The 15,078-nt window shown below is 40.3% G+C and overlaps 3 protein-coding genes across 3 annotated transcripts in view; 2 read left to right on the top strand and 1 right to left on the bottom strand.

The window, feature by feature from the left end:
- LOC135334504 (WD repeat-containing protein 36-like) overlaps positions 1–15,078 on the top strand; it is a 113,902-nt gene that overhangs the window by 81,839 nt on the left and 16,985 nt on the right. The gene's annotated exons all lie outside the window — the stretch shown is intronic.
- LOC135334482 (WD repeat-containing protein 36-like) overlaps positions 1–15,078 on the top strand; it is a 141,585-nt gene that overhangs the window by 113,453 nt on the left and 13,054 nt on the right. The gene's annotated exons all lie outside the window — the stretch shown is intronic.
- On the bottom strand, positions 1,652–4,377 carry LOC135334486 (uncharacterized). Its single transcript, XM_064529684.1, has 4 exons — positions 3,969–4,377; positions 2,786–3,774; positions 2,151–2,728; positions 1,652–2,085 (listed from the first exon to the last, which is right to left on the bottom strand). The coding sequence occupies exons 1-4, from the start codon at positions 4,282–4,284 to the stop codon at positions 1,749–1,751; spliced, it is 2,220 nt and encodes a 739-aa protein (XP_064385754.1). The 5' UTR covers positions 4,285–4,377; the 3' UTR covers positions 1,652–1,748.

The following is a 15,078-nucleotide window of genomic DNA, read 5'->3' as shown; positions in this document are numbered from 1 at the left end:
ACCGAGAAGCTACTCTCAAACACGAACTTCAGCATGTTTATTAGCCTGGTGTTATAAAATTAAACTGTGATTGTCGTTAATAAAGTTAGATACAATTGTATGTATAAAAAACGATACTGTATGAAATAACGATGTAGAGGTACATGTATATAATTCTTTTTATTGCTCACAAGGAACTGCTGTCTTTAGCTAGCTACATTATTGTGCATCTGTATGATTGCTCGCGTATTTCTTTGGCTCGTATCTCTTTGACTCTTGCCTTGTATATAGTTGTTTTCAAATTGTTGGGATTGCTGCGTGGGTCCAGCCTGTTTTTTTTGTAATGGTAATCACCTCGATTTCAATGGGACTGTACTGGTAAATGCCGATTTAATAGTCCTTTTTACAGTAAGGCCTAAGGAATTTAACTTGATTAGTTTTCACAAGCCACTGGATCCCATTTTTGTGGCTGTGTGTGGGTGTTTTTACATCAATCCAATGTAAAATTGATGATCTTTACAAGGTCACCAAGTTCATTTTAGTAGCAATTTGTTCTAATATAAGGATGCCAAAAGAAAATTTGAAGCTTGCTCTATTACATATTACATGTTCTAGAATTAACTAAACTTAACTAGACCTGAGATGTACCCCAATATACAGCACTCACTAAGTCATCATAAAGTTTGAGTACATCAAGCTGAATTCTAAATATAAACATCTATTTCAGTGAGCAAAACCTTTCGGATCAGGTGGCATGTACGGCACCGGATGTGGACACGCCCTAATTTTTGTTATTTTCCTAAGCTAACCCGAACCCCTCCCCCTTCAAAATTACATCCGGTGCCGTTATGCCACCTGACCCAACCTTTCTTCTCTAGATTGGTCAGTATAATTATAACATAATAGTCTCGTGGACCAGTCGATATATATATATCATTTGGCAAATTACACATGAGCTACTTGTGCAGCGGTCTAAGTGGCTGTTTGCATTGATAAGTGGTTAGTGGTTAGAGGACAGATGTGCCGTTAAACCACATAATTAGATTTATTTTAGCAGCTGTGCAGCTGTGCGGTTTCACAACTTACTACAAACACTTATCAGCCACTTAGAGCGCCACGATATTGTGGCACGGTCAACACAACTCTGTATGATGAAATTAGCCAGACTCTCTTTCAGGGTCTGGGTCAGCAAGACTACATATAACAGTCAAGCTGAGCCATATTTGAGCCATATTAGTACAAATATACAAGCTACCATAACTCAAGTGTAGTTTTGATTTAGAATATCAAACTTGTAGAGCATGCTTCAAATTTTCTTTTGACATTCTAAATGAAATGCTACTAAATGAACTTGGTGACCTTGTAAAGATCATCAATTTTACATGGCAGTGATAGTAAAAACGCCCACACAGCCACCAAAATGGACTCCAGCAAAAGGAAAACTAATTACTGTGTCAGCACATTCCATAGCTTATTGTGAAAAGGCCTAATCAAACAATGCGACATGATAGCCACTCGCACAAAAATAGCATAAATTTGTGTTGCATTTCTAACGTAATCACTATAATACGGTATAGCGGTGCTTACAACATTAAGTAAACCAGCTATTGCTGTAGTCATACATGCATACAGTATATATTGAAAGCAATGTACATTTTATGCCGGTATTCTTTTGTTCCACTCAATGTCAAAGACTCATGTTATACTCTACAATCAAATGATAACAATGCTCAAGCTACTGTTCACATACACTCCATATACCTATTGTACTACAAGTTTTGTCCTCTACATATCCTACATGTGTATCCATCTCTTGTTTGTTCGGGCACTCTTCTAATACAAGGGACGTGGCCAGCACCCCCACAAATATGACACGAAGCATGTACTGTTCCCATTATTCCGTTGCATTCTTTGCAAGTCCGGCAATATACGCATTTCTTAAAGTTTCTCACAAAAGTGTGTGTTTTTCTTGACTCCTCTTCACAATTCAAGTGTGTTTTGACTGGACATTTAGAGTTCTTACATATGTATAATCTGTCAGTGGGATTTGCTGGTTGCTTGCAGAAGTGACAAACTTTGTTGAGTGGGCTCTTGTTTTGGTTTACACTATAAGGGTATTAATATAAAAAATCATAATTTTAATTGGTAAAACTGTTTTAGTTTTGTCTCACCTGTCATTTGGGAAGAGGAGACGTCTGCTAGCTCTTCCGTTTGTCATGGCTTGTGAGGGTGGAGTTTCTCTGATCTTGATAGGAGTCTGCTCAGCCTTGACAGGTGGCAAATCTGAAGTATTCATGGAAAGCCCTTGGGATGTGGCTGGAAAGGCGTAGTCATAGTGACCATTGCCTGTCTCATCATGTATTAACTGAATAACAGTCTGGGTGGATTCGACACCATAAAACTTGTCCTTTTGTTCAGGATTCGCAGAGATAACTTGTATTCGAATATTTAGTGTCCGTGCCATTGCCTCGGGCAGAATCTTTTCAATATCAGACGAGAAGTGTCCATCCAATAGATAATTACTTACGATCTCATAATATTCCTCCATTGTAGTCACTCCTGATCTTGGATAGTATAAACCTTGCAATCCCATTAAGTGTTCGACAAGCTTCTCTCTCAACTGGATGGGTGTGTTCTTGTTTGTTAGTGCTCCACTGACGGCATTGAAGAAGCTGTTTCCGTCACGACTAACCTCCCTCCTCTGCAAATTCTTTTCTCCAAGTTTGTCTTCTAGACTTTGAGCTGGCACCTGTATAAATAGTAATATTAACTGTGTAGTCATATTTATTATCTTGATTAGGTGTACCATTTTGACAAACAGCTGTAAGCCCTTAGGCAAATTCTCATCGTTAGGATCCAGAGTGACGTATGGAGTGCCTTGCTTGAAGTAGAAGATATCAACATAGTCCCTCCAGTTGCTAATATTCTTTTCATCAATTTTAGATGCTTCAAACCATGTTGCCGTGACTACTATCTTACAACGTCTTTTTTTCTGGACAGCTGCAGAGAGAATGTCTGTGATAACTTCACTATGCGGATGATTGTAGCCTCTGTGGTCGCCGTGACTGATTAAGTAGATGTGTGCATTAAAGCTCGAGTAAAAATGTGTGAAATCCGTGACTGTGGATGCCCTAGGTCTGCGTAGGTTATACTTGCTTCCATGATGAGGCACTTGGAACACTCCCACAGATTTGTCTTTTAATCCTAGTTTTTCATCGATGACATAACCGTATGAATCTCCGCTCAACACCACATCAAAATCGTATTTGCTCCCCGGTATTCTTACAGTTGTCAAAATACTTGTTGCATTGAGTTGTTTTGCATCAAATGTTAGGTCTTCGTTCCTGGCTACTTCTACCGTCGAACCTTTGGGTAGTGTTTTGATGTTCGTATGTCGTCTACCATTCTCTCCTTCTCCAGTTAACGGGAACCAGTGCCTAATTTGGTCTCTTTCACCAGACAAAAACACTTCACCTATATTCGTGTCTTTTGGGCCACCAGAATGCCCAACTTTTAAACAGCTTGCCAGAGTTGTTGTAATGGGAGCCGTGATAGTGAAGTCTTGTAGCAGTCGGTTAATGCCACCGTAATGATCTAGATTGGGGTGTGTGATGACAATGGAGTCCATTGTAACTTGTTCACAAATTCGATCTTCTAACGTATTACCAATTTCAGTACGGTTCTTCTGTACTAAGCATCCACGAGCCCTGAGAGTGTCTTTGAGATTCTGGTAGTATTGTGTGTTCTGTGTTCTTTGTCCCTGGCCACCATCCGTAAGGTGTTTCTCACTCTGGCCTGGGAACAGCAAATAATTAATACATTTATCATTCTTTTGTGTGTACTATAGCTGACTGGAGGAACTCTTCATGATTGTGAATAAAATAAATGTGTACTGTTACTCTGCTGTTGTTACCGGTATCTATCAGCTCTTTATTTTTATGCTTTATCATTAATGAATTTGGAACACTAGTTGCCTTGTAATCACTTACCATTTTGACTCTGTATCTCCAGTAGTATTGCATCTCCTTGTCCTACATTGATAGGATGGACCAACACTCGTTCTCCTTGAGGGATTCTTTGTGCTATGCTGATCTGTTTGCTCTCACCAACTTTCAGTAGCTGTCTCTCAGTATGAGCCTCTCTGTCAGAACTTGTATTGGTTGCTCTTGGAATCTCTGACTTTGAATTGTTTGTGGTAATACTTGCCTTGAAATTGCTACCTTCCTTAGACACACTGCTTGTTTCTAAGCTACTTCTAGAATCTGACTCAGCTTTTATTACTAACTTTGCAATTGAAAGACCCATGCTACATTGACAATAATGACAAATGTAGTTAATGACAAACTGTTGTCCTTAACTACGTAGCTACCACTCAAATGTAACCTTAAGAAGCCACCATGGTAACCACGAATGCTTCATGAATATTGTTTTGTCCCACTTAGTTTTGATATTCACTGTGTGTTTTACCTTATTCGGAACTCCGTGAATTCCCCTACTGCTATGCTTTTAGTTGTGTCAACAACCATGCCCATTCATGCATGTCCCAGGTGCAACACAATACTTATCAACCATTTGTGGTAGTTTTATATAAACAAGACTGTTCAGTGCCGCGTGAACATTGAATCCCCTGTCAGGCTGTGGCTAGTGTGGGTGTACCATAGAGACAGGTATAAACATAAATATGCAAATCGAACTATTGGTCTGATAAATCAGTTTTGAAATCTATTAGGGCAGAACCCCTCAAGCCCACTCCACTATTTCCCACTTCAGTGAAGCCTGTTAATTGTCTTGAGCAGACAAACAGTGGCTTCAATAATAAGGTGACCCACTAACACACACTGAAACACATATAATTCAGAAACTCCAGAGCTCGTTAGGTCAACATCTATAATACAGCCAGGTTGTTTGCATGCAGATATTGTTTGACCCCTATAGTATACCATACTTGCAAATCTCTCATTACCGGGTAGTGTTATTTGTCAACTATACTTCTACACACTTGCAGTCAATTAGAGCTGAATGTGTACACATCTCCACTTTTATTTATGTTGAAACTAAATGTGTATTCATAGCAACTTCACAGTGAGTATAATTGTAGAAACTGGAGGCAGGAAGGTAGTCAGAAAGTCAGAGGTCATACCAACACTATACAGCATCACTGATATGGTACGTATAAAGGGGTTCCCCTACCCTCCCTGTGTAATTAATCTTCCATTTTATAGGCCGGGGTTAAAAAACTGGCCAAGCAGGAAAATAAAGAGTCCCATATAATCATGGAACACGTAAAGAGGACTAGTTTCGCACGTTATCATCATGCATACTTTGTTCTCTTCTGTGTCTTAACGAACGGTCAACCTATCTATTGTTACGTGCAAGCCTTTTAAGACCACGTACGCAACCACGTAGCAAGCAAGTTTAGAGTAGTTAGGCCAACTTATGGCTATAGGCAAATTTTGCTAAAAAAAGGTCAGTGCAAAAATTATGGCAAGGCTTAACTATTTCTGATCGATTACAATTTGACGACCATTACCAGGAAACCATCATGCAATTTTCAATAATGACGACCATTACCTACCTAGCCTCGAGACCAGGCCGATTAAAATACGTATTTTAATCGGCCTGGTCTCGAGGCTATTACCTATCTAGCTACAAAAAGTGGTCAGGCCAAAACCTGATCAGCCTGACCGCTTGCTACGGCCTTGCAATAGATTTGTCCCTACAATGCTCATACCTTTAAACTTCTCAACTGTGCACGTAATTTTTATTAATTTAATAATTTTTTAGGACAATCTTTACTCGTTTTACGTACAATGGTGTTCATTTAAAAGCGACTTGAGTCTTCCTCCTGCTTATTGTATGATAAGCAACACATGCATACATGTATATATAGTGTTAATTTTCGTGTTCCCATACACAGTTAGAGCTGTTTTTTATAAAAACCTGAATCAGCAATAAGGAACAGCTCTGACTCTTCCTTGCAAGTTTCCTTATTCTGGGAATTGCTCTACCCGGTACTAGTACTCCACTCTAAACTCAGCTAGTTTGGCAAAAACGGGTATTGATTTTTCTTGCGAAATCAATACTTTTTTCAAGTGATCACTGTTTGGACTGCATGGGAAACGACTTGTCTAATAAAAGTTTTTGTTGTGGTAGCAGTCCCATGACCATCATCTGTTAGTGTGTGCAATTATAGTAATATTTTTTTGTCTGTGCATTGCAATGCACCGTTAGCTGGCGCGTATATTAATGCCTGTCTGGTTCAGCGACTTACTCTAATACACAAATAAATAATTTTATACTTGTGCATGGTGACTGTTCCCACACAACATGATGGAAAAAGTGATTCTGAACTAGAGCACATAGATATAGCAACCATTTTTGGCATACAATGTATCTCTTTAATAGTGACCAGCTCGTGCAACATTAATTTTGTGCAGTTCCAATTGTGGTACATGGATTAAAAGCTAGAAAATTCAATGAATTTTTTAACTCACAAGCTTGTAGTTGTATGTATAGTAGATGATGCTGTAAGTTTGTTATCTAATTCTTAGCCTTATCTGTCTTACTTATAGTTGGGCGTGGCCCGACCAGCCGTTATAAGAAAGGAGGTCGGATTTCAAGGATTTGTCTTGCTGGGAGTGGGTGTTGACTTTGCTTGCGGTTGCAAGGGGAAGTAACACAGACCACATTAGAAATGCTCGATTGGACTGCAACTATAATTATAGTTACATCAATTATCAGCTCATTTGAAGGCGAGAAATCTTTAGTACATTTTGTTGATTTCTAGCAATATTGAGACAACTGCAATACTAAAACCTTTTGCAATGCATAAAGATGCCTTTGAACTGGCTGATAAAAATAATTGTAGGCATTGAAGACTGATAGTCATATAAATAAAGTGACACAAAGAGACCTACTTTGCAGCACAAATTATGATAATTTATCAGAAGTTACAGCCTTATACAAAACCAAACCATATGGAATGCATAAATATATATATTAGCTAACTGCTTCATATAAAATAAACACAGCACTGCTCTTATAGGCCAAGATTTCCAGTCACAAAGGTTGAAACACGTGCTAAACGAGTAAAACAGCCTGATTAATCAGCTGTAAAACGCACTGAGTGAGCTAATCACTGATAAAACTTACTTCTGACAGTGGTTGTAGAGTTAGTTGAAAATCACTGCAGAAACAAGTAGAGCTGTAGCTCTTTTTAAAAACTCTGTGTAAATCTTGACAGCGTGGCAGTGAGTGTCCCAGAAAAAGTCCGCATATATACTAACCGTAAACTACGGTCGTTTCATATCCATGTAGTATCTATGCTCTGGCAATCCTTAGCCTCCTTCGCATGCAGCCTCTCCTTTTTCGGTTTCTTTGTCATAGTTCAATAAGATAAAATACGGGACTAATTGGAGGAACAAAGAAAGAAAGAAGGAAGAGACAAAGAAAAAAGAGAGCCTTGCTAAGTCGCGTGACGGTAGACGAGTGAAAATGAACGTGGGCAATCACTAGCTGGGCGGAGCCTGACAGAGCAAAAGCTACAGCATGCCTACGTACGCATTGCAAACTCTAACATAAAAGCTGTTAGCATCGTAGATAGTAAGCCAGAATCAAGCGTGGACACATCGTAGACGAGGGCTTACCTAGTAAAGACTAAATACTAAAGATCATTATAGATCTATATCTAAATTTAGCTCAGTTTTTTTCCTGAGTTCAGAACAGACCCACTTAACTATACTAGTAGATATAATTATTACAGCAGTATAGTCTACTCTACTCTAGTCTTTCATACTTCCTCTACTGACTAAAGGTCTCACGAAGGCTGACTCTACTGTACTGCATGTACTGCATGTTATTAACAGATTATGTTCCTGGTAAATGCGCTCCAAGTACTGTGTGGGAGGACAGTTAATGAGGTTTTCTCTCGCCCACGCTCGTTAAAATTTGTCTACGTCAGTAGGGGATCACGCGATTTAGCAAGGCAGGCTCTCCTTTTTCTTTGTCGCTTCCTTCTTTCTTTCTTTGTTCCTCCAATTTTCTCTTGAAAAAGGAGAGGCTGTGAAGGAGGCTAGGCAATCCTACACATTGCAAATGTTTTTTAGTTTTGATTATACATAGGATTGACAGTGTTGTGTGTGTTGTGTGTGTTGACAGTGTTGTGTGTGTTTTCAATTATTGCACAAATGTTATATAATTTTATTATATAACATTTGTTATATAACAAACAAATGTTATATAACAATATAATTATAACAAATCTTATATATAATTATGAGTACACCAGCTAATGCTGTATAATATTATTTCATCATACGAAGTTATACTGAAAGTAATACGTAACTATAATGATCTTGTTACTCTTTTGATGCACTAAATCGTCTTGTACTAAATATAAATACTGATTGATTACTGTGCACATTGCTACACTGTACAGATAGATATACAGTGCAACAACCAAAGAGAGTAGAACTTTTGATTTTTTACGCTTTTGTGAATATCTTCTAAACTAAATGTGATTGGATCAATTTGAGTGCAGGTACTAAAAGTTCAACTATTGGCGCTTCCATTGGACCACCACCTGTTACATCATATGACATCATCATTCCAAAATGGCTGCTAGAATATGTGTACATTGAAAATATGTTAGGCATGAAACTATCTTATATGTTTGAGTTAAGATCTGAAATTTGTTGTGCAAGTACTTCATTACCTTGTGCAACTTTTGAGCTCCACCGGAAGTGCAGGCTACTGGTAGGTTCTGAGATATACAGAAGTTTGTAAATTTATAGTAGCAAATGTGTTAGGCATTTATTTTTTGAGTTTATGCTAGTTAAGGTCTGATTTTTGAGTAGCATGTACTACAATAGTATACTTTTCACTGTACTAACTTACAGGAGCTAGACCAGTCTCTTCTTTGCTAGAGCGGCCCTTCTAGTCAAAAATAGTGATTTTGCTCCGTTTTGATGCTTTTTACTGCTTTTTTCTGACGTATGCAATGATATTCATTGATTTGTGACATCACAAATCATCTTGTCGTTATTTGCTACATCCAAGCTCATGTGATGTCTACCTGGCAACTACACACAGTTGATCAGTCATAATGTGTCACAGGGGCGTGGCAAATTACATTACTACGCAACAAAAACCAAGAAAATCAGCTAAAATCACCATTTTGGGCAAGAAGAGCCGCTCTAGCAAAGAAGATGCTGAAACATTTGAGAACAGGTAGTAGTACTATAGATCATGCACTGTGGATTAGGATCACAGCAAAGAAGCCTGGAGTCTCAGAGAAGTATGGCTCCAGGTCCTGCATGGAGTAGGATCACAGTCAGCTAAAGCAAGCTTTATACTTTAGTGACCCTGTTCCATTGTTCCTGGACCTGGTACAGTATCACTTCAGTTATAAGTAACGCATGTGCCAAGTTCAAGTTCTGTTCAAGCTACATTTTGCTCGCTTTTATTAGACAACAAAGCTTTAACACCGAAAGCTGCCACTATTAGAACTGCAGGGCCGTAGCCACCAACTTTAGAGTGGTCAGGTTGTTATGAAATCGGCGCGGATAGCGCGGCGATTTTTAGGCCACGCCCATTTCCGGTGTCACAGGACACGGCCTCCCCCAGGACAGGAGCTCCGGGGGGGGTTCCGTCCTTAGGATAAATCCTCCCCCCGGAGTTTCTGTCCTAGGACAAAAGCTCCTACCCCAGGACCAGAGCTCCCCCATTCTGCGGTGCAGGTGAAAGTCAGTCCACAGGTAATCTGAGAGGACTAGTCTAGGCTAGGCTACGAAGTAAACAGCCATAGACAAAGCCTAACTAGATGCAATAGATTCTGTATCTATTATGTTATAGATCTCAATACTCAATATATACAACAATGCAAGAGAAAGAAGTACAATAAATATAACCAAAAGTGCACAAATCATAAAGTGATGCAACCAGAACAAAACCAATTACCTACTGGTTCTTTGCGAATTTTGGCACAGCGATAGTGATACCACTCACTACATTTGTCACACATGACCATATCCTCAAAAGAGTCCGGTCTCTTGCACATGCAGTATATTGTAATGGCAATGGTTTGTGGTGTTGGTCTTTTGGGCATCGCTTTCTTTGTGCGAGGGAACCGTGAGAGTTTGCCCTTCTCAAAGCACTTAATGAGATGTGCTCTCATTTTGGCCTCATCAAACACTAGAGAATCCACATTATCGTTCATAGCAGCGTGATATGCAGCAGCAATGCTAAATAGTCCGCAGTTGTTAGCACCCTCTTGCTGCTGGAGAGCCACCACAGAAATTAACAGCCCATTGCATTGAATTAATGGGCTATACACTTGTGCTATCTGGAGCTCAGTACTTGGGGAAAGCGTTCCATTGAAGCAGCTGTCGTACAAATACAGTTCACCCTTAAACAGAGAAGTGGCAATCCAGTGCTGTCGTTCTTCAACAAAGAATATTTGCACAGCTGCACGTGTACAAGTAAAATTATCATAATTACATAAACGTTGTCTTACCTGGGCCTTGATTATTGGAAACTGGTGGAAATGCCTTTAATTGGGCCAATAGAGTATTATAGCAGCCTTCAAACTTAAGGAATTGCATCGATAATAACTGGTGGGCTGCACGCATATGCTTGTCGGAGAGCATACCACCTATTGCACTCAACACTTGTTTGTCAAAGAGGTTTAGATCTAGGGTCTTCAGCCACATCGTTCCCTATAATCATATACACAGAAGTCTAAGAATTGTACAAGATATATACACAGCTTATACAGAATATTCTACCAAGAAAATAGACATGTTATGATAATTATATATTATTACCTGACTCTTTTATTTCTTCCTAGGAGGTGACTTGCAAGGATCTTTTGTGTCAAGAGGACGCTTATCACGCTTATCTTGCTTTTGAGAGGGTAGGTCAGGCTTTTGAGAGGGTAGGTCAGGTTTTTGAGAGGGTACATCAGGCTTTTGAGAGGGTACATCAGGCTTTTGAGAGGGTAGGTCAGGCTTTTGAAAGGGTACATCAGGCTTTTGAGAGGGTATATCAGGCTTTTGAGAGGGTACATCAGGCTTTTGAGAGGGTATATCAGGCTTTTGAGAGGGTAGGTCAGGATTTTGAGAGGGTACGTCAGGCATTCGTTTATTCTTAGGAGGTGATTTGACTGGAGAAGAGTGGTTGTCTTCAGAGCCAGGAAGAGTGTTTTCTTCATCGTTGGTTTCTGTAAAATGTTTTAAGCATAATTATATAGCAAGGAACACGACAGAAGGAGGTTATTGCTAGCCACACTTTACCTGGAGAGTAGTATTCCTTTAGCAGTACCCCATTGGAACACTTTTTCAATACTTTGCCGCTCCCAGACTGCAACTCGTATCTACCCTTGTCAAGGATCTTATGGACAATATATGGACCTTTCCAGGTGCAGTCCATTTTCCCTCCCATTCGATGAGAATTGGCCATATTCTTTAGCATGACACTGCTGCCAACTGGATAACTCTACGACAAAAATGGAAAAAAATAAGCTAAAGTTTGCTATATAAAATAATACCTTCAAAGAGTTATGCTTGTTGTCATACTGCTGCTTCTGTTTTTGCTGTGCAGCAGCAATGTTCTCCTTGGCATTGAGGTGACAGCGGTCACGAATTTCCATCAACCTTCGGAGAATTCCATCCATGTCTTCTCCGTCTTCTTCATTTTCAGTCTCCTCTCCACTCAATTGGTCAGCATCTCCTCTATCTTCTATAGCGTCGGCACCATCTCGTTGATCCATATCAAAAGTAACAGCTTTCCGCGGGTGGTGATTGAACATTAGGAAAAAGGGTGTGTACTTTGATGACGCCTACAATCAAAAAATAACATATGCATGCATGTATAATAATTAAAATTTTACCTGTTTTGATATGCGATAGGCATAAAGAGCAGCAGAGAGATGCTGATCCCAGTCATCAGTACTAGAATCGATTACCTTCTTGAGAGTGTTCACTAGAGTCTGGTTGAAGCGTTCATCAAGGCCATTTGTTTGTGGGTGGTAAGCACTTGATACGCAGTGCTGTATGTCAGTCAACTGAAAAAGTCGGGTGTTGATTTCGTTGACAAACTCTCTTCCTTGGTCTGATTGAATCACTTTTGGCCACACATGCCTGCAAAATGTGTCAAACAGAAATTTTGCTACACCTTCTGCTGATTTTGATGGGAGTGGGGCAGCCTCAGGCCACTTAGAGAAATAGTCTGAAAGGGTGATAATGTACTTGTTTCCAGAGCTTGTTTCAGGTAGAGGTCCTACCAAGTCAATACCAACTCTGTACCAGACCTTTGTCACAGGGATGGGGTGTAGTTCTGCTCTGGGCTTCTGCAGTTGGTGATTCGTTCGTTGGCATTTGTCGCAGTGCTTGCAGAGCTGTATGACGTCAGCATGTAGGCCTTTCCAGTAGAAATCCTGAGCAACCTACATGCATGAAACAGATATAATTATACTTTATAAGATATGATGATAAATATACCTTTTCATAGGTCTTGTCTCTCCCAAAATGCATCCCATCCAGTCCATCGTGGCACATGTTTAGTATCCTGCTTTTCTCCTCTTGCTTCACCACAACTCTTCTCATTCTATGCATGCCAGTGCTGTCCTTCTCAGGCAGGTATAAGCATTGTTGCTGCAGAGCATATCTTTGAGCTTTGTCTCTTATACTTCTCTTGTCATTAGTGGAAGGCCCGTCTCTGTATTTCTTCTGGCCAGCATTGCTGGCAGCAGTATTGTACAGCAGTATGTCCTCATACTCTTGTTGAGTAGCCATTCTGATTGCTAACAGTCTATACATTTCGCATGCACGCGCACGCTTATTATACTAAAGCCTTGACAGGTTTTGACAGGGTACATGTACCCGGATGATATATCCTGGGGGCGGGGATTCTGTCCTAGGACAAAACCACCGGGGGGGAGGCATTGTCCTAAGACCGCAGGCTCCGGGGGAGAAACTGTCGCCCGGAGGTTCTATCCTATGACACCGGTATCGTTGGTAACGCCCCTTCTCTACTGGCTATACTGCTGGACTAGATTCTGTTCAGCTTTAAAGCTTAGCCCTAACACAAATGTTACAGAACACAACATCTTGATTCTTATCATGATGGAGAAACAGCAAAGTTGTATTTGGCAAGACCACAGAACTGGTTTGGAATTTCCAAATGATCGCTTGGGGGAAAAAAATGTTTTGCACTGCAGAAGAAGTTCACTGCATTTTTTGTCCATTATGTGTTTACTGTAGTGACGACCATTGCCTATTCACCTCGGAAAAAGTGGTCAGGTTGAAACCTGACTAACCTGACTGGTGGCTACGGCCCTGGTCACTGTGTGGAGGCACCCATGCTGTAAACGCAGTGCTAGAGCATCCAGGTAAGCAGACCCAGTCACAAGCTTCTTAGCTATTGCTCGTTTTTATTTGACAACAAAGGTTTAACATCAAATTCTGTGATTGCTATTAATTTTACCAATTATTCTAGAGCTGCACGGCCTGTCTTTCTGAGAAGTGCACAAATGAGTAAAATAAAACTGCAATTATAGCTGTGACCACAGGGGGTCAAACTAGTTGGGCGGAGCCTGACCGTCCCTGACTCGACGGGAGGTAAGGTTTCAAGCCTATGTCAGGATTTGTCTTTGCTGCAACTATAGTTGCAGCCCAATAAGATTGCAGCATTTCTACTGTGGTCTGTGTCACGTCCGGTTGTAGATGGGCGTGCCCGTCCCCAGCCATAAAATGGGGGGACGGGTTTCAGCCCTATCTAGCATTCGTTCTGCTGCAGAAAATCATGCAGCACCAATCAGATTGCAGACTGCTTAAGTAATACATTTCAGCACCAATCAGATTGTATAGTTCTTACGTAATGCATTCCTTGGCTTCCCAGCTCCTCCCCTTCTCTGGTTTTCGTCGCATTGCAACCGTTGAGCTGGAACAGACACACAGACAGACACACACACACACACAGTCAGCTTTACCATATAGCCTACCATGTGTACAGCTCTCACCTTTGTTTTGGAAACAGTGTGCGCTTGACTTGTGTTGCGTTTGTTAGGGGTAGACATTCACTGCTCTTAGGAGGAGTCTCTGTAGGCGATGCCTCTGAAGTGTTTGTGGTATCTTCTGGAGACGTGATTGGCAGAACGTAGTCATAGTGATCAATGCCGTGTATTAGTTGAATAACAGGTTCAGTGCCATAAAACTTGTCCTCTTGTTCAGGATTCACAGGGATAACTTGTATTTGCATTCGTAGTGTTCGTGCCATTGCCTCGGGTAGAATCTTTTCAATATCAGATGGTAAAGGATCCAGTGAACAGTTGCTTATGAACTTCTCACATATTCTTCTGTTGTAGTCTCTCTCGATCTTGGACAGTATAGCTTTGGAAATGTCTTCAAGTGTTCAACAAGCCTCTTTCTTAGCTCGATGGGTGTGTTCATCTTGTCTGCTAGTGCTTCACTGACGGCATTGAAGAAGCTGTTGCCCTCATTACCAGTTACATGTACCTCCCTTCTCTGTAATTTTTTTTCTTTGAGTTTTTCTTCTAAACTCGTTGGATGTCGCTAATGAGGGTATCGTACAAGGGTCTTTTATTTTTGCACATGATATCATACGTGCGACAACCATGTTACAAGCGAATTAGAAGTCAACAGTCTTCAACAGAGCTAGTGATTAGGTAACTTCACCAACTGTGTATTTGCTATTAGTGCTACTATCTATGCTCTACTGTGATCGATTTTAAATAGTGATCATGCACCCCAAATTTGGCTTCAAGTCATGTATTTGTGGTTTTACATCATTTACTATTTCCTTGGGGTTACGTAACAACAAGAGTTCATGAATAACATTAGTGATAATTATCACAATCATCACTACGTTATTCATTGCAAATTTGATTTAGCACGTGGTTGCGACGTAAGGTTGGAGAAACGCCCCCTATGATTTTAAGTGGAGTTACGTACTCTTCCTAATGAACTCTTGGTAACAATCATAGTGTGGCTTGTGGTTTCACTAACTAGTATGATGATATTCATAGCTGATAACGTAATTGTGGTAAGGTGTAAGTGCCATTTTCTTGAGTACACAACCAAG

The sequence above is a fragment of the Halichondria panicea genome, chromosome 4 (assembly GCF_963675165.1).
Source record: "Halichondria panicea chromosome 4, odHalPani1.1, whole genome shotgun sequence".
NCBI lineage: Eukaryota > Metazoa > Porifera > Demospongiae > Suberitida > Halichondriidae > Halichondria > Halichondria panicea.
This window is presented reverse-complemented; position numbering and strand designations above follow the sequence as displayed.

Coding starts and splice junctions, on each gene's coding strand:
- LOC135334486 (XM_064529684.1), bottom strand. CDS start 4,284: ATGGGTCTTTCAATTGCAAAGTTAGTAATAAAAGCTGAGTCAGATTCT. Junction 3,775..3,968: donor GGAGATACAGAGTCAAAATG/GTAAGTGATTAC, acceptor TGCTGTTCCCAG/GCCAGAGTGAGAAACACCTT. Junction 2,086..2,150: donor CTCCTCTTCCCAAATGACAG/GTGAGACAAAAC, acceptor ATACCCTTATAG/TGTAAACCAAAACAAGAGCC.